Source organism: Salarias fasciatus, chromosome 12 (assembly GCF_902148845.1).
Source record: "Salarias fasciatus chromosome 12, fSalaFa1.1, whole genome shotgun sequence".
Classification (NCBI taxonomy): domain Eukaryota; kingdom Metazoa; phylum Chordata; class Actinopteri; order Blenniiformes; family Blenniidae; genus Salarias; species Salarias fasciatus.
Genome location: NC_043756.1, coordinates 23,529,950 through 23,557,521, shown reverse-complemented (window position 1 = coordinate 23,557,521; position 27,572 = coordinate 23,529,950). Strand labels below are relative to the sequence as shown.

Genomic DNA, 27,572 nt, shown 5'->3' with positions numbered 1-27,572 from the left:
CTCAGGCAGGCGGTGACATGATCTTTGGCATGTCAATACAGGGATCAAACCGCAGCCCATCAATACTTTTGTCCTTTAATGTGTGTGGAGCAGACGCTTCTGAGGATAAACATACTTTCAGCTGCTTCCTCTTTCTTTTGAACAGATACGGTGATCAGCTCTGTCGCCTGCAGGATCAACTTTTGTGAGTTAAGCTGTCTTTAATAACTAGGAATCAAACCAGCATTTAAGCCACCTGGTTTAAACCTCACACCAATTACTCATTTAATTCTTTGACATTGTTCGGAAATAGAGACATCAAGTAACTCTTGAGGACAGAATCTCAGCCAAACAAGATCAACAGACATCAGCAATTTACAGCTTCAGATTGCCTTTAATTTGATTTGGATTACGTGGATGTTTTTATTTCATTTTTTTTTTTTTATATATATATTGTAGGTCATTTTTTTGTCTCGATTTTTTTTCTCACTGATCTGTCAGGGTGTCATCAGTGCTATGTGACTGTTGAGGTGTAGATTAGTTTGGGCTCGTTTAATTCAAGAGGCTCTGAAGCGATTAATGGGAGCTGAAACAAAAGACACAAATCAGATGCAAATCTGCTTAGAGTATGGGGCCTTTGTTTTTTTTCTCCAATGTTTGATTTATAGTGAGATATTGACTCCTTTGAAAATCCATTGAAATGAAACCATATGAGACGTGTAGAGAGGGAAAAAACATTAGTATATTTGTTGAAGGAGTCACCAGCTGACAGACGTCTGAAACGTGACGCTGGCTGCTCAATTTGTGAGCCGTAAGAAGCTTTAAGAAATGACAAACCTCTGATCTCATGTTTAACAATGCGTCTTGTATCAACCATTGTGCTGAATTCTTCATCTGATAAACAAGCTGACTTGTCAAATCAGGAAGTACATGACTTCCTGCTCAAGTGTGGCATCAAAATGAAGCACATACATTCTGAATATATATGCGCTTAAACATCAGGTGAAGTTACTGTGAGTGTTGAGAGCCTGCCTCGCCACACATATGGCGGAAGCCTCAAACAACACGTCACACTAAGGAGGGACAGACTCTATATTTATACTGGGCAGAGTGCTGAAGTCAATCTGCCCATGTATAGCCTGAAGACTTCAAGCTGGCTTCATGTTCATGTTTTACAATCGGCAATGAAATCGCCTGTTGAACAACTTAGAAGAAACTCGTCATGATTATCTTTTATTGAAATCTGTCTTTATGTCTTCTATGGATCATTGTTTCTGATACAGGAGCTACCGAATTGCAAATAAACAGAGGGTTTCACCTCAAATCTGCACATATTTTAAATGGATGACTTCTTCTGGCAAAAAATCCTTAATTGGTAAAAATTCTGTCAAAAGAGTTTTTATGTAGATATGTACAGTGCAGTAGTGGTTAATGCTGAGTCCTCACTGCCAAATGATCTGGTTAGTGACTGGTTAGCTGCAGGGCTCTACAGCTCTTGGTTAGACACAGAATAAATTAACAGATGAGTACAATGATGCAATATTGTTTGTGTTTTTTCTTCATAAAGGATGGCTTCATCTTCTCCCTTCTCTGACACTGAACAGATCAGTCACATCTTTGCATCCAGATATTTAATGTTTAATACGACCGAGGAAGTGAAATTTAAAAGTGAGGAACAGTGAAGAGGTCTCTGATGGTTTGCACTGATGTGGTGTGGAATGTTCTGTCTTAATTCAACGCGTACATGTATTTACAGCAATGTATCAGCAGGGGGAGCTGATGCTCTGCGAAATTTCCTCACAGTCTTAATCTGTTGTCCTCTAACCTTATCAATCACACTGACACATGGAAATAATGTTCATGATTTATTTATTGCTTATTCATTTTTACTCATTAATAAATAAATATATGAAACTTTTATGGTAACGACTTCATCACCTCTTCCAGCTGAAAGAGGATTGTCTCTGCAGAAACAGTGATACTGTGGAGTCCAGTGATAGTTAACTCTTATCTGACTAAGGATGAAAGGTGAGTCCAGCAATTATTTCTTCAGCAAGTTTACACAATTTAAGGTTTTCACCTGAAGTTGAAAACACCCTATGATGACTTTTACTTTTTGTTCATAGTGTTTGGCTTAATATTCCTTTGGCTGATCCTCCTGCTGGAGAGCTCATCTTGTGTCGGTGAATCAGGAGTCGGTAAGTTGTTCAAATCTCATCAAATCAAATGAAATCAAATGAAATCAAATCTTTATTGCATAGCACTTTTTATACAATTTAAAAGAAGCAGCACAAAGTGCTTTATAGCAGTGAAAAACTTAAAAAAATAAAACCACACAAAACAAGAAAGCCAGTCCCCCACCTTCCATATATAAGCACAGCTACAACTATACTTACACACACTGGCATAACACCTCTGGAGAATATTACAGTCTACAAAGGGGCCTTGAATGATGTCAGGCCTCAATACATCTCAGATTTACTGCAAGAATAGAGAACATCCAGACATCTGAGCTTCTTCCATGAGTCAAAACAAACTTCCTGAACACCCGAGGACTACTGACACACCCACTACTTTTAAATCAGGTCTTACAACACTCTTATTTGCTGAGGCTTTCCAATGAAAAAATAAATTTAGTTTCTTTGTCTTTCCTTGCCGTTTGTTGCAGTGAATCCTTGCTGTTACTACCCTTGTCAGAACTCAGGAGTGTGTGTGCGATTCGGGGAAAATCTCTTCAAATGTGACTGCACAAACACTGGCTTCTATGGAGACAACTGCACTGTTGGTAAGTATGGGCACATTTCCAACTTCATGGGCTGTTAAAGCCAAACACTGCACTCCTGTTTATGTTGCCTTTGTAATGTAGCGGAGTTCGGGACGAGAGTTCGTCTCATGATGAAGCCAAGCCCGACGACGATCCACTTCCTCCTCACTCACTTCCACTGGTTCTGGGACATGGTCAACAACTCTTTCCTCAGAGACGTGTTCATGAGATTACTGCTGACAGGTAGGTGAAGTGTTGAAAACCAGTCAATAGTTTAGATTCACAGAGCTCAACATATTGAGCAGTGTTGATTTCAATTTTGACTTTGATCAGCTGATACACGTGACATGCAAAGTATGAAGGGAGTAATGAGAGGAATAACATCCTCCAGGGTTCTAAACCTATGGCAGCTTAACTGAGAAAATTCTCCTGAGCGACTGAGGCAGTTTCAATTCTAAACATTATCAAATAGGGAAATTCAACGTCTGATTTTGAAAAGGGACACTGTTTTAGCATCCTTCATTAAAACTACTCAAAAGCAAACAAACAAACAAAAAAAAGAGCTCAGCAGAGGAGGAAGCAGAGTTCTGAGGAAGAACAAAGTGGAGGAGGTTACAGCTCCACATGCCAGACAAACCACTGCCATAGTCCAAGACCCGTCCCATCCAGCTTATTACCTGCTGAAATGGATTCCTTCTGGAAGCCCAACAGGCTGATGAAGGATTGAACGTTCAGATTTTAAAAACGTTTATCTCTGGGCCGTCAGACCCTTAAATAACAGGAGATCTGGATATTAGTGGTATAATCTACTCACTTCAATCCTGCTCATGGTCATTTTAGTACTTTTATATTATGTGTACCTTTGTATATTTTTTTATTGATGCACCTATTAAAAACACACTTGAAATTATAAATGTTTCAAACAGAAAAATTCAAAGTCTGATTTTTGAAACAGAGAATGTGTTGCCTCCCTTATGTGAAACTTGGAGGTGTTCAACAGACTTTAAGGAATCAGATACAACTTTCTACCTAGACTTTCCACCCTTTTGGTAGCTTCGCAGTTAACCATCTCTGAACAATAAAGAAAATGTTGGAAATCATCATGAAATGTGTATCTTTCACCTTCTTCCTGAAGTCAGAAGTTCCCTTATTCCAAGCCCTCCGACATATAATTCCAAATATGGATACCTCAGTTGGGAGTCGTACTACAACACCTCCTACTACACCCGGATCCTTCCTCCTGTACCTGAGGACTGCCCTTTGCCCATGGGCACTAAAGGTGAGACCCAGGCCAAAGGGACTCCAGTGACTGTGGGTTTGAGAAAAAGCATCAGTGGTGTCTTCTGTGCAGGTAAAGCTGTTCTCCCTGAACCCAGAGTGTTGGTCAGGAGATTTTTCAGAAGACAGAAGTTCAGACCAGACCCCCAGGGAACCAACCTGATGTTTGCCTTCATGGCTCAACACTTCTCACACCAGTTTTTCAAGACAGACCATGAAACACAAGGAGGTTTCACCAAAGCTTTAGGACATGGGGTGAGAGAGACAATTGTGAGTTAGTGGACACAGTCTCACTGAACAACAGTGTTTGTGCTGCAAGTGTATCTGCACATGGTGATGAACTAAAGCTCAAGACAAATATGAATGTCATCATATTTCTTGCAACGACACAAAGATATCCAGTTGGTGACTCAAAGGAAAAACAAAAGAAATGAAAATTCATTGGGTTGCTGAGTGGAAACCTTGTTGTTACCAACTTTAACAAACCCAGATTCTGTTTATACAAACTGTAGGCAACTCTCTTGATGATGTTATATTTAACAGAAAATAAAGTACATTAAAACTACTTAAGATACTGTTAACTCAAGCCTAGTTAAAGCCTTTCTGATCTGACTTTGCAGTACAGAACTGAGCAATGAAACTTTGGTTTGTTTTTTAACTCAATTATCCAGGTAGATGCAAGCCACATCTATGGAGACAATCTTGAGAGACAGCATCAACTTCGCCTTCATGTTGATGGAAAACTCAAATATCAGGTATTTAAATCATTTCAAAAAAGTTTTTTTAAATACTAAAGGTATGATGTATTTAAGTTTTGTGAAAGAAGAGACAGGTGGAATTTTTTAATTGCATGAACACACAGATCTACAAACAGGTGGAGTTGAGAACTGCATTAGATGTGCATAGTTTCACACATTTTTGATTTAGGGCATTTATATGTCAAAATACTTTATGCTAACTGATTATAGAACTCACAATATGATTGATAATGACTGAACACATTTGCCTTCAAGTTTTACAAGCTAACTCTGAGCTGTTATGGTGACCAGAGACATGTTCCCAGCTGGCTCCTCATGACTTTTAAATGTGAACTTTATTTTGTGATGTTTGCTGTGTTGTACCCCTTAATAGGCCCTGTCATTTTTCTTAATCTCTTCTGTTGCTCCTCATTTCTGAAGAGTGACTTGATCTGTAACTGATCATGATGTTTGTTATTTTTTGGGTTGAAGTTTTGATTTTTTTAAAAATTGATTTGATCTTCTTCAGCACATCCAACTCCATGGTGTCATTTCAAGTCAGGTTTATTAGGGATTCAATCATAACAATAAGTGATGAAGTTTCCTGTTTCTCGTTCATTTGTTCAAAATGATCACAAAAGATAAAATTGAAATTGAATATCTGAACAAGCTTCATTTATCTTTTTCATCCACAGCTGATAAATGGTGAAATATTCCCTCCTACAACAGACACAGTCCCTGTGTACATGGAATACCCTGAATATTTGCCCCCTGAGCACCGCCTGGCCATCGGTGATGAGAAATTTGGCCTCCTGCCGGGTCTCACTATGTACGCCACCATCTGGCTGAGGGAGCACAACAGAGTGTGTGACATCCTGAAGGCTGAGCATCCCACCTGGGATGATGAGCAGCTCTTCCAGACCACTCGACTCATTGTCATCGGTGAGTTCATCGTGGGAAATAGAAAATGTTGAAAAATTTGACATCCCCTATAAGGTATATTCCAGGAGAAAGAAACAATTCAGTCAGACACTAAATAAATATACGTAACATGAGTAAGCACACACATGAAGGGAAGGCAGACAGGAAGAGGGAGACAAGTGACCTGAAACACAGAGGAGAGAGGTGATTTTCATAATGAAATGAAAAGTGCTCAAAACAATGAAAAGATGAAATACTACACCAACTTAAGTAGGGCTGGAGTGAGTCCTGACAAGTTTGCTTCTTCTCCTTTTAACCACCCCGCCCATCTGTTTCTGTATTTTTGAGAACATAATTAAATAGCAGTGTACATGGATGAAATTCATATTCTGTGGAGACATGTGAAAGATTTTCACCCTACTGCCATCCCACATTTAACATTAAATGGGGCCAGCTGTCAAATAATGTTTCAATATGAATTTCAACGGATTTTCCCAACAGGTGAGACCATAAAGATCATCATAGAGGAGTACGTTCAGCAGCTAAGCGGCTACAGACTGAAGCTGAAGTTCGACCCAACGCTGCTCTTCCAGGAGCGTTTCCAGTACAGTAATCGCATCGCCCTGGAGTTCAGCCACCTCTACCACTGGCACCCGATGATGCCTGACAGCTTTCTCATTGACGGCACAGAATTCACCTACTCACAGTTTTTGTACAATACCTCCATCCTCACGCACTACGGTGTTGAGAAACTGGCGGAAGCTTTTTCTCTGCAGCCTGCAGGACAGGTAATGTTACACTGAAGTGCTAAATTGTACTTAGAGAAAAATAAACACCCTTAAAATGTAAATGACTAAATCACAGTCACAGCGCTCAATATCATTGTCAGAATGCAGGAAGGTGGATGCTAAACTTTTTTTTTTTTTAAAGGGGGGTGTAAATTGATATCTTGCTCAAACTGTCACAGTGCTGGTGTTTTAATTGCGTGTTGCACTGTTTTCATGCTTTGTAGGTCGGAGGAGGTCGCAACTCTCATGAATCCCTGTACTTTGTGGCGGAGAACGTCATTAAAGAGTCCAGAGCTACTCGTGTGCGGCCTTTCAATGAATACAGGAAGAAGTTTAATCTGTCTCCATACACGTCCTTTTCTGAGTTCACCGGTGAGTCGAGGCCCCATGATGCTTGGTCTTTTATTATGCTGCACACATATATAAGATGCACAGGATATTAAAATATCTGTAATCTTTTCATTATTTTCTAAATTGTACATGGGAAAATACAGATTTCCAAAATGCTTGGTGGGTGATTTTCTGAGATCTCTCTCACATTTTGCATTTCTTAGTCAATTAGAGAAAAGAGATTTTGAACCAACTTTATGTCACACAAATTGTGTCCACTAAAGATGATTCATCAGAACCTCCCACATGGCGATCTGAAAGAACAATTAATAGAAAGAACTTGTTATATCACTGAGATTGAATGTCAGCTGGATTGAGAGTCAGCTTGCAGAACATTAATATAAGTTAACTAAATAAATTATGCATTTACATTCATCTGAAGCTGTTTCTTCTAGAAATCATGGAGTGTGTCACCGCATAGTAACACACTGCATGAGAAAACACATTGAATTGTTATCCTTTGATCATTTACCTGCTTTGACTTTTTCCCAAACAGACGATGAGGACATGGCTCGAGGTTTAGAGGAGCTGTACGGAGACATAGACGCTCTGGAGTTTTACCCTGGCATGCTGCTGGACAAAGCTCGTCCCGGCAGCATATTTGGAGAGAACATCATAGAGATGGGAGCCCCCTTCTCCCTGAAGGGCCTGCTGGGAAACCCCATTTGTTCCCCTGATTACTGGAAGCCCAGCACCTTTGGAGGAGAGACCGGCTTTGATATCGTCAAAACGTCCACTCTGAAGAAGGTGGTGTGTCTCAACACGAAGTGGTGTCCCTTTGTTGACTTCCACGTCCCTCCTGTTGAGGAGTTTGGCGAACAGAGAACTCAGTCCACTGAGCTCTGATCACCTGGTAATTACACCTTAATGTGTGGCTTTAGAATGATCATAATGTTGTGCAGTATGGGAAAAAACATCTGTTTTTATCATAACAGTTAGAACTCAGTGCATATAAATCCTGCAGACATTTTATCATATCTTCTCACATGTCAGAATATTTCACTTGCACACAAGAACACATTTCCATTCTCTCTCTCTCTCTCTCTCTCTCTCTCTCTCTCTCTCTCTCTCTCTCTCTCGCAACACATAGAAAGGTCTCTAGATTGTAACCCTACTAGGTTTTTAAGTAGGATTTGTTTGTTTGCTTGTTTGTTTTTCAGCAACGTAGCTCAAAAAGTTAAGAATGGATTATGTTGAAATATTTCGGAAACATCCGGAATGGAACTGGGAACAAATGGTTATATTTTGGGAGTGATCTGGATTAAGAGGGGGTGGGGCTGAGCTGTTTGGTGGAAGTCTGCACTCTCCAAGTGCTTTTCTAGTTATTATTACCATTAGCTACTTGTGGTTTTCACTTCTCATTTCTACTAGTCACACCATAGCAGAAGAATTTCATGTTTTGGGAACAAACATTGTCAGAATATCTTCAGCACTGTACATTGAGGTCTGATGATCAACAGGGAGTGAAGGAAGCATGAGATCCATGGTACAACACATGGGGACAGAAAACACATGTGATTCACTCACTGCACAATGGTGGAACATTTCCATTTGATCACTCTTATTATCATCATGAAAGACCCACAGATATGTGAGCTGGCTCGCCCACAGGTTGGTGAACAGCAATCAAGGTTAAATGTGTCATCAGAGAAATAAGCTACCGGTGTTATGCGATCATCCTGCATGGTGTTTACAGTTAGAGTCTTTGGTCAAGTTTGGATTTACACTGTGTGTCGTGACGAGACAATAAAATATCAGCTGCGACCAAAACCTTTCTTCTGTTATTCTTTTCTACATCAAACCAGAACAGCTAACAGAAGGTATGTTTATTGGTTATCAGTAATTATTATAATGGTTAAGGTTAACAGCATTTGAAGAGCTTCACACAGACACATTGAATTATATTTATAACAAAATAATTTTTGGATGACATATACATGTACATATAGGGTTTTAGGTCCTGTTTAATTATAGCAGCAATGTGAGAATAACAGGATGTAGAGGGTCGGAGACGAGCTGACTTTATGATAACACCGGCGATGGATGAAAAAATATAGCCGAAATGAGCAATTTTGCAGAGATTATGTCCCGCGCTGAAGCTCCCTTGCCATGGCCCCTGCTAAGTGCAGCTAAATCGGTTGGATCTCAATAACTTCTGGAGGATTCCGAGCTGCACGATGTTTGTCTGAGTGAGTATATGAGCATGCACACACCTATAAATAAGGTCCAGGTGTCAAAAAAAACCGGAGTTGCCCTTTAAATGCCATGCGGCATCTTAGATGATGTAGCTTTATAAACCACACACATACAGAAACCTGTGAATTTAAATGGATTTTTTTATCAGCTGAGTTGGTCCAGTGTACCGCGACCAGGACGAAAACTATATTGTTCCTCCTCATATTGTTACAGATTAGCAGACTTCCTGTCCAGTAGTGGAAACGGACCGACCTGGCTGACGGAACGGCAATGGGGGCTCGATGCGAGGGGCATCGAGTGTTATCTCAGATGGGGTCTCTGACAGAGCCATCTGTGACATCCCTGCTCTGAATGGTTAAAACGTCCCATTGGAGAAGTACGAAAAATACTTCTGTTGTGTCTTCCCATTCCCCTATTCCCTATAACGATTATTTTCTAGTTTCTAAGTTTCTTTCCTTGGTCTTTGCAAAGTGGAGCTGCTGTGATGAATGACTTAATCAATAAAGTAGTCTTTTCAACTCAAAACGTTAGTTGTAAGGAAACAAAAAGCAGAAGAGGTTAAAGTATTTTTTAATTTCCCTTAACTGTGGACTGCTCTATATTTTATACTTGAAAGTCACTTTTTGTCAGTAACTTGCGTTTCCCTTAAAAGAAGTTATCTGGCTCTGCAGTGCACTTTATCAAACATTTTTCTGGATGTAACTGGGGGGACTGTTGTGAGAGGGTCTGATAGTGACACAGCTCATCACAGGGGCATACTTGTCTCCCTGAAAGCCCTGCAGAGCTTTTTACTCCACCACATGGAGCCCATTGTGTTATTTTCTAATATAATAAAGAGCTCAATATTCCTTAATATGAAGTATGTTTGCACGTTGCTTTAGGGGTTAGTAGTTGAAAAGTGAAAATCTAAAGGCTGAAGTGAATTTGTTGCTTTGTGTTGTCTTCATGCCTCTGAACATGTGTTTGTTTGACAGAAGCCAAACCAGTGTTCAAGACCAAACCCCTGCCCCACCACCGCCTCCAATGTTTTCCCAATGAAAAACAGTTTTGATACATTTGCATGAGAGTTGTGGCAGAACTTTATGTTTGTCTCTGTTGTACGAGCATGCAACCCTAGAGCAGGTTTAATGCATACCATGCCAGCCATCCTAGTTAGCTTGGCAGTTTAGACTGAGGCACAGCTGACCATAATTTGAAAAAATAAATAAATAAATAAATAAGTTTGAGTGAAAATGTCTGACATATTTAATTTTTTAATTCATCATGATTGTTAAATGTAACCAAGAAAAAAAATGAAAAAATGTCAGGGTTTAATGGATGACATTTAATGAAAAGTCAAGGAACAAAATAAAAGCTGTTAAAATGTATCCACAATAAAAACACACAGAAAGTTATAGTTTATAAGTGCTGTTTGTTCTTCTTTTGTTCTTCTTCTTCTTATGCTACAGTAACCATGTACACCAGTGTTGGGCAAGTTACTTTTTAAAAGTAATTAGTTATAGTTACTAATTCCTTCTTTAAAAAAGTAACTAATTCAATAACTGAGTTACATTATTTTAAAATCAACTAGTTACTAGACAAAATAACTGCTTTACTTTATATATTGAAATATGTCAAAGAATTTGGATCTCGTCTCGCTGGAACTTTAAGATGCATGTTCAATTGTTTATTATACATTTGGATGTATGATTAATGAAATAAATGGACACTTGACAGAATAAATTAAAACAGGAAATGCTACATCTATCTGAATTTTGCCGTCACACCCTGTGCCCCTGCAGCCATATGGGGGTGCTGGGGTCTTGTTTTGTGTTTGTCTGCCCTCATGTTGTCCTGCCTGCCTCGTTACCGCCCTAATGTGCCTCACCTGTGTCAACCCTACTTAAGCCCTGCTCTCCTGGTGTGCCTTCTTGGCTCCTTGTGGGTCTGTCCGTGTGTGCCTGTCTCCCGGGCCTGCACCAGCTCAACCCTGCTTGTTCCTCTGACCTTGTCCTGTGTCCTGAAAATAAAGGAGTTTTCGTTCCACCTGGCTGCCTGCGCGCGGGTCCTTCCACCTGCAACCGTGACAGTTGCTGTGTGATAATTTGAGACAAGACACCAACCAAAGTTGATTTGTAACTGCAGATAGAATTTCTAAATTTGTTAAAGAATAATAAGTCATAATAGATGTATGTCAGTAGATGTCTGTACTTCCATTTAAAAGCTGTCTTTGAATGATCAGAGCTCTATGGCTGTAGTTCTGTCTTGTCTTGTCACGTGACAGCAATATCGTTCCTTCTTTCTGTATGATGACGTCATTTAGAACTTCACTGACTGAGGAGTTTGCAACAATGTATCGGTTCTAAATGATGTCATCATCAGACTTGACCGAGATATGTTCATGAGCCCCTCGGCAAATTAGATGATGAAGTCATCTGGAACTTCCTGACTGAGCAGTTAGCAACATTGTAATGTGTTTTAAAGGTGGAATAAAGAATATTACGCCACATAACGTATTCCCCTGTCGTAGGTTACCAGTTTGGGAGACTTGAACTGAGTTTAGACAGTTCTGGTGCTCGGTGTACAGCGTGCACATTTGTGGCAGGTGTTGTGCACACACGACCAGCGTCGCATGTGTGTTACGCATGCACGGCCGGTTGGCCGACTGTGCGGTCATGCATGAAATAGATTGCTGCTCTGCTTCTTTGCCAACTTTGGAAACTCACATATGTTTGGCTCTGGAGCCCATCCGACTTGTTCCTCACTGAACTCTCATTTTTAAAGAAAAAAACTTGACCAATACACTGCTGATGGAGACGACAGATGATTTAAAGGGAATGTTTCCTCAATGACAGGTGAAAAATGGGAATGATTTTTACTGTTTTAGAGTGAATTTCTTACTTATTGTACCTTTAAAGCAACCTTTTTTTTTTTTTACAAAGCACAATGAAGTTGCATCATATTTGATTTAATTAAGAATGAATGTAAATCATTTTTTGCCTGTATGCACTTTCATTTAAATTAAGACATTGTCACATTGGAAATAAAAGAGCACTGGGGGAGATTCTGAACAGACTGTGGAACTGAAGTTATATTTTTGGGTTATTTTGTCTGACTGAATTTATTTTCTAAATCTATGTTTGTGAAGCAGTATAGGGCAAACATTATTTTTCAATAACTGAGATTTTTACAGCACCATTTAGACATCATTATCACTGTCATTGTAATAGGGTGTATTTCTTGTGAGTATTTATCAGTTGAATCAGTTCTGCCAGGATCACTTTGTCAAAATTTTATTACAATCCAGAATGCATGAACATTGGAACAACAATATGCACAACATAAATACAACCCATCGTTAGATAACATGACAATAATGAGCGTTAGTAAAAGATGACTAAGGAATTACAAAGCTTTAAGCAGCAAATTGAACTTGGCGGTGTGGCTCTGTTCTGGGACCTCCCTCCCCTTCCCCACGCCTGTGGGGAAAGCCTTGAGGCAGGGAGAGCACTCCCCCCTGCCTTCCAAGTGCCGACTTGGAGGGTCACGAGGGAGGGAGAGCAGCAGCAAGAACCCCCGGAACAGAGCAAGCATCCAATTCAAGTCAGCTTATATGAGTTGCCAATTTCAACATGGTTGATTCTAGACACCTTTACAGCGCAACCCAACAGATCCACATGAGCAAGCATAAGCGACTGTGGAAAGGAAAAACTCCCTCTACAGGAAGAAACCTTTGCAGAACCAGGCTCAGAGGTGGCGGTTTTCTGCTATTCCGGTTGGGTGCAGGGACAGAAAGAGGAGATAGATACGAGCCGTCGGAACACAAGGAGGAGCTGGGGAGGAGGTGGGTACGAGCAGCGTGCAGATGACGGCCAGACACTCAGGTAGACTGGGGTGGTTTAAATACACACCCAATAGATCAGCTGATCTGCCTGGGAGGGGAACTGATCACCTGATGTGAGGTGGTAAGGCCGCCCCTGATGCGCGGGAGCTCGGCCAGCAGCTTGACTCCGTGCCTGTCAGAACTACCGCTTTGCTCCATTTCTTTCCTGCACTTGTTTGGTGGGGGACAGTTTGGAACTGAAAAGTGGAGAAGCTGCTGTACTCTGATACACTGAAGAAGGAGTTGCTGTAATTGTTCTGGTCTTGTTGGTTCAATTAAAAAAAAAAGGAGAAATAACCAAACGTAGCCTTCTTATTTCCCACAGCTCAGAAGAACTGGTGAACGTCTGCACTAAAACAAGGAGAGTCAGAGTTGCAAGGCCGAGAAATGGAAACAAAATAAATATCTTCAGAAAGTTGTGGAGAGTCAGGAGTGAAAATGTCTCTCGAAAAAATAACAGCAACATTTCTGCAACAGGCTGAGCTGGTTAGCACGTCCTCCCAAAAAAACAGGCACGGTCATGAACAACATGCCATAAAGGATTTCAGATGCAGTGAGTCACATTAATGCATCTGCATAAGTATGGACTCCTTCTGATGTGGAGCACAGGACACACAGACATCTTAAATGCATGGTGTGTGTTGTTTTACATGTTTTTCTGTCATCAGTGAGTTTTGTGTGCGTGTCAGGTCTGGCAAGATCAGATCAGATAAGACAACCCAGTGTAAGTAGATCACTGAAGAATCAAGTGTAGCTAATATTCCACTCAATTCTGTATGTGGGAACAAACTGAAATACAGAGGTTAGTAAGATTTCATACAGGTCAATTCAAAGTTAAGTTTTAAGTGTACTGATTCAAATCCTGTAACAGTGATAAACAAAACATGTTGGGTCCTTTGTTTCAGATCCATGAAGAGCTACTTTAAAAAAATGATGTGAAAACAACAAGACTTTGGAATTTATATTTACGTATGTCACAGTCTTTTCTCACGTGATTTAAACATGAACTGGAGCTTTTGGTGTATTTTCATGTTGCCGTACAGAATATCTACCGGTAATCCTTTTCTTTCCTCTTTACAACATAAATGAGGAGTTACAGTTAAATCAGAACCATCACAATTTAACATGTTTTTGGAGCCAAATCTGTGTGAGTCAGTCTTAGGTGCTCCCAGCGCTCTGGCCTTTTTACACTACATGTTGCAAATGGTCTGAGATCTGTGGGAGGAGCCAGATGTGGAGTCATTCATCAGCTGTCAGGGAGTTGGCACAGTTCAGCTTAGAAAAACACAGTGAGTCCCCCTCACTGTAACACAGCCGCTCTGCATCCACAACACATTTAAAGAGTTTGGAGTTTCATGTGAGTCTCGCCCTCCAATGTTCAGGCTTCATCCAACACAAATAACACTCGTCAATTCAACAGAAGCCTTTTTAAAACTGATAGTAATAAAATATTACTAATGAATACAATCTATTTAACACCTTTAACAATGGTAATGTTGTGAAATATTGTTGAGGGCTGACTCACTGAGCTCTTTCTCAGAGCGAATTAAAAAAATCCGGTTTGGTCACTTTGTTTTGCATAGCTTTGTTCTTTATAGAGCGGAGGAAAAGTTGGCACTGTGTGTATTTCCTCAATATGCTGCTGAGACTCCTGTTTATTGATAGGTTGCCAATGAGGTAAATTTTTGTTTTATATCTAAATCATCCAACAAGAGTAAAAACCAAAGAAACGCTGTGGCATATCGGCTGAAATGTGCACAAAACACATATTCAGCTTTGATGCCCATCCCACAATCACATTTAAGATAATCTACAAAATATAATGTCCTTGCTATTTGAATTTAGGAAATCACAGTCAGTCAAACAATTACTGTAAGTATGTATTATTCCAATAACATTTTGCCAGTCATGATCGATTACATGTGAAGTGGTTTTAAAAAAATACTTTCAAAAAACTTTGATTTATCAGCACCTATGAATACATCCAAGCAGTATGAACATTCTAAAAGAAGGAACAAAACAAAAAATCAACTAAGAATGTACTACCTGCAGCCAATAATGTAACATTTCACAAACATTTCTTGGAAATAAAAAAAGTAATTGAAAGATTTTGTACAGTTTGCTGAATAGGAATAGGTATAGTGGATATGATAGCCATCGTATTGATTCCGAAAGGATACATTTTCTGCAATACTCACTCAGTTCTGGCTGTAAAAATTGTTTTTGACTATATTATGACATTATCAGTTTAAACACAAAGATGTAAAAACTCTCTTAAAATATTCCTGCTGGTTTGTTCTGCACACTGGTAGTTTGTCTTTGTTGATACTTCCAGTAAGACTTAAGTGTCTAAAATGCAGATTCTGACACATCTTCCTGTTACCTGATGTAACTTTAGCTGGGTTTGATGACAGCTCTGCTAATGTGTCCCAACATGACTGCATTAATGCTTTTATATGTGCACATTAACAGAGTGGGCGTAACCGCCAATAACATGTCATTTAGAGAAGCTAACTCTTCACATTTATGACTTTTTTTTTCCCCTTATCGTATTTCTATGTAATACAATTTTCTGAAAATGTGAAACTTATTAAAATTGCATTGTATTTCACAACTTGTAGTTTTATTTAATCTTTAATTTCATTTTGAAACTCTTCACAAACGCTTTCATAATGTCTCATCCTTGCCACCAAGTGGAACTAATTTCCTGCAAAAAAATGTATTTTGGTCAGAATCACTGTGTGTTTAACACAACTTTTCCAACCAAATCAAACACTGGGTTTATTATCCAAAGTACAAACTGTGAAGATTTCTAGATGAAGAATCAACAGTTTCTTTGTTTATTCATTATGTTGTAAAAACTGGAGTTTTATCCCCCTATCATTCAGTCATCCATGTCTAAATGGTTGTTATTCTTTCTTTTCACTGTTCAAGGCGGCGCCACTGTGACCAAAGAGCTGATCATGGATAAAGTTTGATTGGTGTTTATGTCTCTTTGTGAGTTTTGTGTTCCACCTGAAGCACAGATTTGACACACATGACTCTTTCTTTCTCAGCCTTTACCTGCTGAAGGTCACACACTCTACAACCCAACCAATTCAATTCCATTCAGCTTTATTTATAAACCACTTGTTCTGATTCTCTGTCTCCTGGGAAAAATATTGATAATGGGCATGAGTCTCCCTCTCTGGTCATTTGAGGACTTTAAAAGTGCATTAAAAACATAGACATATTACAAACACACCCCATCTGATGTTCCTGAAAGGCAGCTCCACTCCCGTGATGGCACAATGCCAGAGGCAGGCGGTGACATGATGTATGTCAATACAGGGATAAAACCACAGCCCATCAATACTTCTGTTCTCAAACGTGTGTGGAGCAGACGCTTCTGAGGATAAACATTCTTTCGGCTGAACCCTCTTTCTTTTCAGCAGGTATGGTGATCTGCTCTATTGCCTGCAGGATCAGCTTTTGTAAGTTAATCTGTCTTTCATACCTGGGAATCAAACCAGCATTTAAGCCTCCAGGTTTAAATCTGGAGGCTTAAATGAGGCTTAAACCAAGTACTCATTTAATTCCTTGACATTGTTCGGAAATAGAGACATCAAGTCATTCTTAAGGACCGAATCTCAGCCAAACAAGATCAACAGACATCAACAATTTACAGCTTCAGATTGCCTTTAATTTGATTTGGATTATGTGGATTTTTTTTCTTTTTTTTTAAAAATATTTTAGGTAATTTTTTTTGTCAAGATTTTTTTCTCACTGATCTCTCAGGGTTATCAGTCTTCATCTGATAAACAATCCGACTTGTCAAATCAGGAAGTACATTACTTCCAACTCAAGTGTGGCATCAAAATGAAGCACATACATTCTTAATATATATGCGCTTAAACATCAGGTGAAGTTACTGTGAGTGTTGGGGGCAAAGGTCAGAGCAGGATGCAGCCGGGCGAGATCCCTGCAAAAAACAGAAAGACTGAAGAAAACCTGGAGAAACACACAAGAGTGTTGAGAGCCTGCCTCGCCACACATATGGCGGAAGCCTCAAACAACACGTCACACTAAGGAGGGACAGACTCTATATTTATACTGGGCAGAGTGCTGAAGTCAATCTGCCCATGTATAGCCTGAAGACTTAAAGTTGGCTTCATGTTCATGTTTTACAATCGGCAATGAAATCGCCTGTTGAACAGCTTAGAAGAAACTCGTCATGATTATTTTTTATTGAAATCTGTCTTTATGTCTTCTATGGATCATTGTTTCTGATACAGGAGCTACCGAATTGCAAATAAACAGAGGGTTTCACCTCAAATCTGCACATCTTTTAAGTGGATGACTTCTTCTGGAAAAAAATCCTTAATTGGTAAAAATTCAGTCAAAAGAGTTTTTATGTAGATGTGTACAGTGCAGTAGTGGTTAATGCTAAATCCTCACTGCCAGATGATCTGGTTAGTGACTGGTTAGCTGCAGGGCTCTGCAGCTCTTGGTTAGACACAGAATAAATCAACAGATGAGTATAATGATGCAATTTCATTTGTGTTTTTCCTTCACGGAGGACGGCTTCATCTTCTGTCTTGTTGGACTCTGACACTGAACATAGATCAGGTGATCAGTCACATCTTTGCATCCAGATATTTAATGTTTAATACGACTGAAGAAGTTAAATTTAAAAGTGAGGAACAGTGAAGAGGTCTCTGATGGTTTGCATTGATGTAGTGTGGAATGTTCTATCTCAATTCAACGTGTACATGTATTTACAGCAATGTACCAGCAGGGGGAGCTGAGTCTTAATCTGTTGTCCTCTAACCTTATCCATCACACTGACACATGGAAATAATGTTCATGATTTATTTATTGTTTATTCATTTTTACTCATTAATAAATAAATATATGAAACTTTTATGGTAACGACTTCATCACCTCTTCCAGCTGAAAGAGGATTGTCTCTGCAGAAACAGTGATACTGTGGAGTCCAGTGATAGTTAACTCTTATCTGACTAAAGATGAAAAGTGAGTCCAGCAATTATTTCTTCAGCAAGTTTACACAATTTAAGGTTTTCACCTGAAGTTGAAACCACCCTATGATGACTTTTACTTTTTGTTCATAGTGTTTGGCTTAATATTCCTTTGGCTGATCCTCCTGCTGGAGAGCTCATCTTGTGCAGGTGATCCAGGAGTCGGTAAGTTGTTTTCTCATCAAATGAAATGAAATGAAATCAAATCAAATCAAGTCAAATTGTCCTTGTATAGCTCTTTTCATACTATTTAACAGAAGAAGCACAAAGTGCTTTACAGTATGTAACAACATTTAAAAGATAACGAAACACAAAACAAGAAAGCCTGTTCTCCACACCTTCCATATATAAACACAGCTACAACTACACTTACACACACTGGCATAACACCTCTGGAGAATATTACAGTCTACAAAGGGGCCTTGAATGATGTCAGGCCTCAATACATCAAATCAAATCAAATTTTATTTACATAGCACTTTTCATATTAATAAAAACAACGCAAAGTGCTGAACAGTAAAAACAGTCATAAAAACAAAAAGAATAAAAACTTCGCCATCAAACAGTATGCTCCACACACGCATGCACACACACACGCACACACACACACACACACACACACACACACACACGCACGCACACACTCTCCCATTAATTTGCACAGAACAGAGGAGACATGGCATGGCACTGAGCATCTTGGGAAAACACCACCAGTGGGGCCGCCCACACCAGGAGAAATCGAGGGTCAATTAATACTGGGGCTCCAGCGCCCGACCCCTGACCCCGACAGACCAAGGGAACCCGCACACCAAAGTGTGGAGCCCCCCAGGCCAGCCAGGACCCAAGGACCCAAGCACAGTAACCCCAGCGTTGGACCAGGACCAACTCCCGGTGTGAAGGACCTCCCCTGAGGAAACACTGGAATTAAACAGTTAAAACATGATAAAATATGATACGAAATTAAAATAAAAATAATAAGATAGGATTACAAACTAAAAAAGTAAAACAAGCTGAAAGTACATAATAAAATAGAATAAAATTACATAAATAAAGATGGAATAAGAGGACTATAAAAGGTCAGTTAAAAGCCTGATTAAAAAGGTGTGTTTTCAACCTCCCTTTATAAATATCAACAGTCTCTGTGGTCCTGAGGTTCTCCGGCAGGCTGTTCCACAGGCGGGGGCCGTAGTGGCTAAAAGCCGCCTCGCCATGAGTCTTGGTTCTGGCTTTAGGAACACACAATAAGGCACTGCCAGAGGACCTCAGGGCCCGCGAGGGTCGACAGGGTAAAAACAGGTCAGTTAAATAAGAAGGCGCAAGGCCGTTAAGACATTTAAAAACTAATAAGAGAACTTTAAAATTGATCCTGAAGCGGACAGGGAGCCAATGCAGCGACTGTAAAACCGGTGTAATGTGGCTCCGCCCCCTGGTCCTCGTCAGCACACGTGCGGCTGAGTTTTGTAATCGCTGTAGGTTTGAAATATTCTTTTTGGGAAGACCAGAGAGCAAGGCATTACAGTAGTCTAATCTACAGGAGATGAAAGCATGCATTAGCACCTCTGTACTGGCCTGAGAGAGAAACGGGTGGACTCTGGCTATTTTCTTAAGGTGATAAAATCCAATCTTAGTTATGTTTTTTATGTGTGGAATAAAACTTAGCTCAGAGTCAAAAATCACGCCCAGGTTTTTAACTGATTGTGCTGGTTTAAAATCCTGTAATTTTGGTAAAAATTTCTCTCTCTGACCTTCGGGACCGATAACTGAAACCTCAGCCTTGTCCTGGTTGAGCTGTAGGAAATTCATTGCCATCCATGACTTGATGTCTGAAATACAGTTATTTCAGACATCTCAGATTTACTGGAAGAATAGAGAACATCCAGACATCTGAGCTTCTTTCATGAGTCAAAACAAACTTCCTGAACACCTGAGGACTGCTGACACACCCACTGTATACTTTTAAATCAGGTCTTACAACATTATTATTTGCTGAGAATTTCCATTGAAAAAATTAATTTAGTTTCTTTGTCTTTCCTTGCCGTTTGTTGCAGTGAATCCTTGCTGTTACTACCCTTGTCAGAACTCAGGAGTGTGTGTGCGATTCGGGGAAAATCTCTTCAAATGTGACTGCACAAACACTGGCTTCTATGGAGACAACTGCACTGTTGGTAAGTATGGGCACATTTCCAACTTCATGGGCTGTTAAAGCCAAACACTGCACTCCTGTTTATGTTGCCTTTGTAATGTAGCGGAGTTCGGGACGAGAGTTCGTCTCATGATGAAGCCAAGCCCGACGACGATCCACTTCCTCCTCACTCACTTCCACTGGTTCTGGGACATGGTCAACAACTCTTTCCTCAGAGACGTGTTCATGAGATTACTGCTGACAGGTAGGTGAAGTGTTGAAAACCAGACAATAGTTTAGATTCACAGAGCTCAACATATTGAGCAGTGTTGATTTCAATTTTGACTTTGATCAGCTGATACACGTGACATGCAAAGTATGAAGGGAGTAATTAGAGGAATAACATCCTCCAGGGTTCTAAACCTATGGCAGCTTAACTGAGAAAATTCTCCTGAGCGACTGAGGCAGTTTCAATTCTAAACATTATCAAATAGGGAAATTCAACGTCTGATTTTGAAAAGGAACACTGTTTCAGCATCCTTCATTAAAACTACTCTAAAACAAACAAACAAAAAAAAGAGCTCAGCAGAGGAGGAAGCAGAGTTCTGAGGAAGAACAAAGTGGAAGAGGTTACAGCTCCACATGCCAGACAAACCTCTGCCATAGTCCAAGACCCGTCCCATCCAGCTCACTACCCACTAAAATGGATTCCTTCTGGAAGCCCAACAGGTTGATGAAGGCCTGAATATCCAGACTTTTAAACTAATTTTATCTCTGGGCCGTCAGACCCTTGAATAACAGCTGATCTGGATATTAGAGGTATAATCTACTCACTTCAATCCTGCTCATGGTCATTTTAGTACTTTTATATTTTGTGTACTTTTGTACATTTTATGCACATTATTGATTATTTTGTACATTATTGATGCACCTGTAATGTAACTGGATGACACATATAATGACAAATAAAGCTATTAAAAATATGCTTGAAATTCTAAATGTTTCAAATAGAAAAGTTCAAAATATGATTGAGGAAATAGAATGTGTTGCCCCCTTTATCTGAAACTTAGAGGTGTTCAACAAACCTTAAGGAATCAGATACAACTTTCTACCGAGACTTCCAGTCAGCCCCTTTGGTAGCGTCGTAGTTAATCATCGTTGAACTCTAAAGAAAATGTTGGAAATCATCATGAAATGTGTATCTTTCACCTTCTTCCCGAAGTCAGAAGTTCCTTCATTCCAACCTCTCCGACATATAATTCCAAATATGGATACCTCAGTTGGGAGTCGTACTACAACACCTCCTACTACACCCGGATCCTTCCTCCTGTACCTGAGGACTGCCCTTTGCCCATGGGCACTAAAGGTGAGACCCAGGCCAAAGGGACTCCAGTGACTGTGGGTTTGAGAAAAAGCATCAGTGGTGTCTTCTGTGCAGGTAAAGCTGTTCTCCCTGAACCCAGAGTGTTGGTCAGGAGATTTTTCAGAAGAAAGAAGTTCAGACCAGACCCCCAGGGAACCAACCTGATGTTTGCCTTCATGGCTCAACACTTCTCACACCAGTTTTTCAAGACAGACCATGAAACACAAGGAGGTTTCACCAAAGCTTTAGGACATGGGGTGAGAGAGACAATAGTGAGTTAGTGGACACAGTCTCACTGAACAACAGTGTTTGTGCTGCAAGTGTATCTGCACATGGTGATGAACTAAAGCTCAAGACAAATATGAATGTCATCATATTTCTTGCAACGACACAAAGATATCCAGTTGGTGACTCAAAGGAAAAACAAAAGAAAAGAAAATTCATTGGGTTGCTGAGTGGAAACCTTGTTGTTACCAACTTTAACAAACCCAGATTCTGTTTATGCAAACTCTCTTGATGATGCTTCATTTAACAGTAAATAAAGTACATTAAAACTATTTAAGACACCGTTAACTCAAGCCTAGTTAAAGCCTTTCTGATCTGACTTTGCAGTACAGAACTGAGCAATGAAACTTTGGTTTGTTTTTAAATTCAATTATCCAGGTAGATGCAAGCCACATCTATGGAGACAATCTTGAGAGACAGCATCAACTTCGCCTTCACGTTGATGGCAAACTGAAATATCAGGTATTTAAATCATTTCAAAAAAGTTTTTTTAAATACTGAAGGTATGATGTATTTAAGTTTTGTGAAAGAAGAGACAGGTGGAATTTTTTAATTGCATGAACGCACAGATCTACATACAGGTGGAGTTGAGAACTGTATTAGATGTGCATAGTTTCACACATTTTTGATTTAGGACATTTATATGTGAAAATACTTTATGCTAACTGATTATAGAAGTCACAATATGATTGATTATGATTGAACACATTTGCCTTCAAGTTTTAGTTTTGTTTTTTCCATTTGAAAATGAGGTGCAGACAAGCTAACTCTGAGCTGTTATGGTGACCAGAGACATGTTCCCAGCTGGCTCCTCATGACTTTTAAACGTGAACTTTATTTTGTGATGTTTGCTGTGTTGTACCCCTTAATAGGCCTTGTATTTTGTCTTCATCTCTTCTGTTGCTCCTCATTTCTCAAGAGTCTGACTTGATCTGTAACTGATCATGATGTTTTTTTATTTTTGGGTTGAAGTTTTGATTTTTTTTTTAAATTGATCTTCTTTAACACATCCAACTCCATGGTGTCATTTCATCTCACATTTATTTGAGATTCAATCATAACAATAAGTGATAGTTTCCTGTTTATAGTTCACAATGATCACAAAAGATTGAATTGAAAATTAATAACTGAGCAAGTTTCATTTATCTTTTTCATCCACAGCTGATAAATGGGGAAATATTCCCTCCTACAACAGACACAGTCCCTGTGTACATGGAATACCCTGAATATTTGCCCCCTGAGCACCGCCTGGCCATCGGTGATGAGAAATTTGGCCTCCTGCCGGGTCTCACTATGTACGCCACCATCTGGCTGAGGGAGCACAACAGAGTGTGTGACATCCTGAAGGCTGAGCATCCCACCTGGGATGATGAGCAGCTCTTCCAGACCACTCGACTCATTGTTATTGGTGAGTTCAAGTTTGGAAATGGAAATATTGAAAATCTGACATCTCCCATGAGAGGGAAAGGCAGACAGGAAGAGGGAGACAAGTGATCTGAAACACAGAGGAGACAGGTGATTTTCATAATGAAATGAAAAGTGCTCAAAACGACGAAAAGACGAGACTGAAATACCACACCAACTTAACTAGGGCTGGAGCGAGTCCTGACAAGTTTGCTTCTTCTTCTTTTAACCACCCCGTCCATCTGTCAGCACCAAACCGAGCAGCACGCCTCGAACAAACAGTTCTGAGCTGATAGATGTTGCAGATGTCAAAATGGATTTCTGTAAGTTCAGGACTGTCATGGTTCAGTGAAATGATCCATTTCAACAGCTTTGTTACTTATGTTTGATGCCCATAAGTACCAACAAATACCCATGCATTTTATAGAGTGGCCAAATTCCATCGAGGCGCAGCAGTAGAATTTCTGGTTTTTTAAGTTTTTAATCACATAATTTTGAGAACATAATTTCAGAGCAGTGTATGAAGGATGAGGATGAAATTCATATTCTGTGGAGCCATGTTCAAGATTTTAACCCTACTGCCACATTCAACATTAAATGGGGCCAGCTGTTAAATAATTTTTCAATATTGATTTTAACCAATTTTCCCAACAGGCCAGACCATAAAGATCATCATAGAGGAGTACGTTCAGCATCTAAGTGGCTACAGACTGAAGCTGAAGTTCGACCCAACGCTGCTTTTCCAGGAGCGTTTCCAGTACAGTAATCGCATCGCCCTGGAGTTCAGCCACCTCTACCACTGGCACCCGCTGATGCCCGACAGCTTTCTCATTGACGGCACAGAATTCACCTACTCACAGTTTTTGTACAATACCACCATCCTCACGCACTACGGTGTTGAGAAACTGGCGGAAGCTTTTTCTCTGCAGCCTGCAGGACAGGTAATGTTACACTGAAGTGCTAAATTGTACTTCGAGACAAATAATACTGTGTTCATAGTTATTTATTTTATTTTTTACTATGATATGTTTTGTTGCACCGTGGGTGTGAGAAGACTGTAATTTCATTTGTGCTGTATGTCTTTATGTATGGCATATTTGACAAATAAAGCTGACTTTGACTTTGATAAACACCTTTGAAATGTAAATGACTAAATCACAGTAGGATATCACAGTGCTCAATACCATTGTCTCACAACCAGAATACACCTGGTTTGAAATGGTTGGTTTTTATCTGGTCTGGAGTTTGCATGTTATTAATGTGCATTCATGATTTTTCAGTCCATTAATTGTCAGTTAGTGGATATGAGGTCGGGGTGATTGCCTGCTGCTGTGTTGGTCCTGACAAAATCTTTATGAAGTGCCATGCTTTACACCCTGGGTTGGCTTGGATAAATTGCATCACAATACTTTAATAAGCGCACATTGGATGTGGATTAAATGGTAATGAATAGGAAGGTGGATGCTAAACTATTTTTTTTAAAAATTGGGGTAATAAATTCAAATCTTGCTCAAACTGTCACAGTGCTGGTGTTTTAACTGCATGTTACACTGTTTTCATGCTTTGTAGGTCGGAGGAGGTCGCAACTCTCATGAATCCCTGTACTTTGTGGCGGAGAACGTCATTAAAGAGTCCAGAGCTACTCGTGTGCGGCCTTTCAATGAATACAGGAAGAAGTTTAATCTGTCTCCATACACGTCCTTTTCTGAGTTCACCGGTGAGCCGAGGCCCCATGATGCTTGGTCTTTTATTATGCTGCACACATATATAAGATGCACAGGATATTAAAATATCTGTAATCTTTTCATTATTTTCTAAATTGTACATGGGAAAATATAAATTTCCAAAATGCTTGGTGGGTGATTTTCTGAGATCTCTCTCACATTTTGCATTTCTTAGTCAATTAGAGAAAAGAGATTTTGAACCAACTTTATGTCACACAAATTGTGTCCACTAAAGATGATTCATCAGAACCTCCCACATGGCGATCTGAAAGAACAATTAATAGAAAGAACTTGTTATATCACTGAGATTGAATGTCAGCTGGATTTAGAGTCAGCTTGCAGAACATTAATATAAGTTAACTAAATAAATTATGCATTTATATTCATCTGAAGCTGTTTCTTCTAGAAATCATGGAGTGTGTCACCACATAGTAACACATTGCATGAGAAAACACATTTAATTGTAATCTTTTGATAATTTATCTGCTTTGACTTTTTCCCAAACAGACGATGAGGACATGGCTCGAGGTTTAGAGGAGCTGTACGGAGACATAGACGCTCTGGAGTTTTACCCTGGCATGCTGCTGGACAAAGCTCGTCCCGGTGGCAGCCTATTTGGAGAGAACGTCATAGAGATAGGAGGCCCCTTCTCACTGAAGGGCATGATGGGAACCCCCATTTGTTCCCCTGATTACTGGAAGCCCAGCACCTTTGGAGGAGAGACCGGCTTTGATATTGTCAAAACGTCCACTCTGAAGAAGGTGGTGTGTCTCAACACGAAGTGGTGTCCCTTTGTTGACTTCCACGTCCCTCCTGTTGAGGAGTCTGGAGAACAGAGAACTCAGTCCACTGAGCTCTGATCACCTGGTAATTACACCTTAATGTGTGGCTTCAGAATGATCATAACGTTGTGCAGTATGGGAAAAAACATCTGTTTTTATCATAACAGTTACAATTCAGTGCATATAAATCCTGCAGACATTTTGTCATATCTTCTCACATGTCATAGTATTTCACTTGTGCAAAAGAACACATTTCCATTCTCTCTCTCTCTCTCTCTCTCTCTCTCTCTCTCTCTCTCTCTCTCTCTCTCTCTCTATACACATAGAAAGGTCTCTAGATTGTAACACTACAATTTTTTTGAGTAGGGCTTATTTGTTTTGCTTGTTTGTCTGTTTCAACATAACTCAAAAAGTTAAGAACGGATTATGTTGAAATCTTTAGGAAACGTTCAGAATGGAACTAGGAACAAATGGTTATATTTTGGGAGTGATCTGCATTAAGAGGGGGTGGGGCTGAGCTGTTTGGTGGAGGTCTGCGCTCTCCAAGTGCTTTTCTAGTTATCGTTACCATTATTTGTGGTTTTCACTTCTCATTTGTACTCGTCACACCATAGCAGAATCATTTTATGTTTTAGGAACACACATTGTCAGAATATCTTCAGCACTGTACATTAATGAAAGAATTCTGAGTTCCGTGGATCGATAGGGAGAAAAGGAAGCTTTAGATCCATGGTACAACACATGGGGAAAGAAAGCACATCGCATGTGATTCACTCACGACACAATGATGAAGCGTTTCGATTTGATCACTCTTATTATAATCATGAAAGCACGACTGCACAGATATGTGAGCTGGCTCCCCCACAGGTTGGTGAACAGCAATAAAGGTTAAATGTGTCATCAGAGATATAAGACACTGGTTCTCTGATATCTCATGGTCCTGCCCTGGACACATGCGACGACTGACCACTTCTGATCAAGAGGATCAAATCTGCTATGTTTGAGGAGGCCCTGCCTCAAGAAGTTTAAAGTAATTGGAGCCATTCTCAGGGCAGCTCTGCGATCATCTTGCGTGGTGTTAACAGTTACAGTCTTTGGTCAAGTTTGGATTTACACTGTGTGTCGTGACGAGCCAATAAAACATCAGCTGAGACCAAAAAGTTTCTTCAGTTATTCTTTTCCCACATCAAACCAGAACAGCTAACAGAAGGTATATTTATTGGTTATCAGTAGGTTAACAGCATTTCAAGAGCTTCACATAGACACATTGAAATATATTTACAACAAAATAATTTTTGGATGATACAGTATATACAGTTTTTTTAGGGTTTTGCTGTTTAATTATAGCAGCAATGTGAGAATAACAGGATGTAAAGGGTGGTGGAGCTTAAAGTGAGAACGAAGATGAAGCTCAGCGAGCATCACTTCTATATTTTACTTCCACATTTTGTTCACGTTCGACTTTTAATTGATCATCAACAAGCTATACTAGAAATACATCCTAGAAATGTGGATTCACCGTGGCAGCACCTCCCTCCAGCTACACCACCGGTGGGTGCAGATGGTTAGGGTGCAGGCTCACTCAGGGGTTGATGAAAGGTAACCAGGGCCGCCCCAGGGACAACAGCGACAAAGAGGACGTTGGTCCTAATCCCTTCCCCAAGAGAGCCCTGTGGCTTTGGGGTCATCAGAGTGCCCCACCTCTGGAGGTGCCCTTCCTCCAGACCTCCCCTCTCCTAGACAGCTGCCTTGTCTTCCCCTTCAGTTGTGCTTGATTGCAGTCCCCTGTCTGGATGCCTTTCGCCTGTGCCTGAGTGTGTTTTTGCTGTAAATCGGGCCGTTCTTGTCTCTTCTGGTTCGTCTGCGTTCCTCTGTCTCTGTGCTGCTGTGCTGCTGTGCTTTAGTCCTGTCCCTGTAGTTTATGTTGTTCTATGTTCTCTGATCTTGAAGACTTTGTTT

The 27,572-nt window shown here is 40.0% G+C and overlaps 2 protein-coding genes across 3 annotated transcripts; both read left to right on the top strand.

Moving 5' to 3' along the window:
* Nucleotides 1-79: 79 nt before the first annotated feature.
* ptgs1 (prostaglandin-endoperoxide synthase 1) lies at nt 80-8,597 on the top strand. The gene is made up of 12 exons (XM_030104657.1): nt 80-184; nt 1,927-2,007; nt 2,106-2,177; nt 2,648-2,764; nt 2,846-2,986; nt 3,879-4,022; nt 4,095-4,276; nt 4,693-4,776; nt 5,454-5,700; nt 6,181-6,467; nt 6,692-6,839; nt 7,354-8,597. Exons 2-12 carry the CDS (start codon nt 2,001-2,003, stop codon nt 7,701-7,703), a joined length of 1,779 nt encoding a protein of 592 aa, XP_029960517.1. The 5' UTR covers nt 80-184; nt 1,927-2,000; the 3' UTR covers nt 7,704-8,597.
* A 7,682-nt stretch (nt 8,598-16,279) lies between these two features.
* LOC115398044 (prostaglandin G/H synthase 1-like) lies at nt 16,280-26,739 on the top strand. 2 transcript variants are annotated; one of them, XM_030104667.1, is made up of 12 exons: nt 16,280-16,349; nt 17,848-17,928; nt 18,027-18,098; nt 19,982-20,098; nt 20,180-20,320; nt 21,278-21,421; nt 21,494-21,675; nt 22,082-22,165; nt 22,865-23,111; nt 23,762-24,048; nt 24,677-24,824; nt 25,339-26,739. In XM_030104667.1, the coding sequence occupies exons 2-12, from the start codon at nt 17,922-17,924 to the stop codon at nt 25,689-25,691; spliced, it is 1,782 nt and encodes a 593-aa protein (XP_029960527.1). In that variant the 5' UTR covers nt 16,280-16,349; nt 17,848-17,921; the 3' UTR covers nt 25,692-26,739. The 2 variants fall into 2 exon arrangements, with proteins under 2 accessions (XP_029960527.1, XP_029960528.1); XM_030104668.1 differs by having other exon boundaries at nt 16,299-16,388.
* The last annotated feature ends 833 nt before the right edge of the window (nt 26,740-27,572 follow it).

Excerpts from the sequence above, each read along its gene's own strand:
- ptgs1 (XM_030104657.1), top strand. Across the intron at positions 4,277-4,692 it reads CCAAAGCTTTAGGACATGGG|GTAGATGCAAGCCACATCTA; the intron begins GTGAGAGAGACA and ends TCAATTATCCAG. Across the intron at positions 5,701-6,180 it reads CACTCGACTCATTGTCATCG|GTGAGACCATAAAGATCATC; the intron begins GTGAGTTCATCG and ends TTTTCCCAACAG.
- LOC115398044 (XM_030104667.1), top strand. Across the intron at positions 18,099-19,981 it reads TGCAGGTGATCCAGGAGTCG|TGAATCCTTGCTGTTACTAC; the intron begins GTAAGTTGTTTT and ends CGTTTGTTGCAG. Across the intron at positions 21,676-22,081 it reads CCAAAGCTTTAGGACATGGG|GTAGATGCAAGCCACATCTA; the intron begins GTGAGAGAGACA and ends TCAATTATCCAG.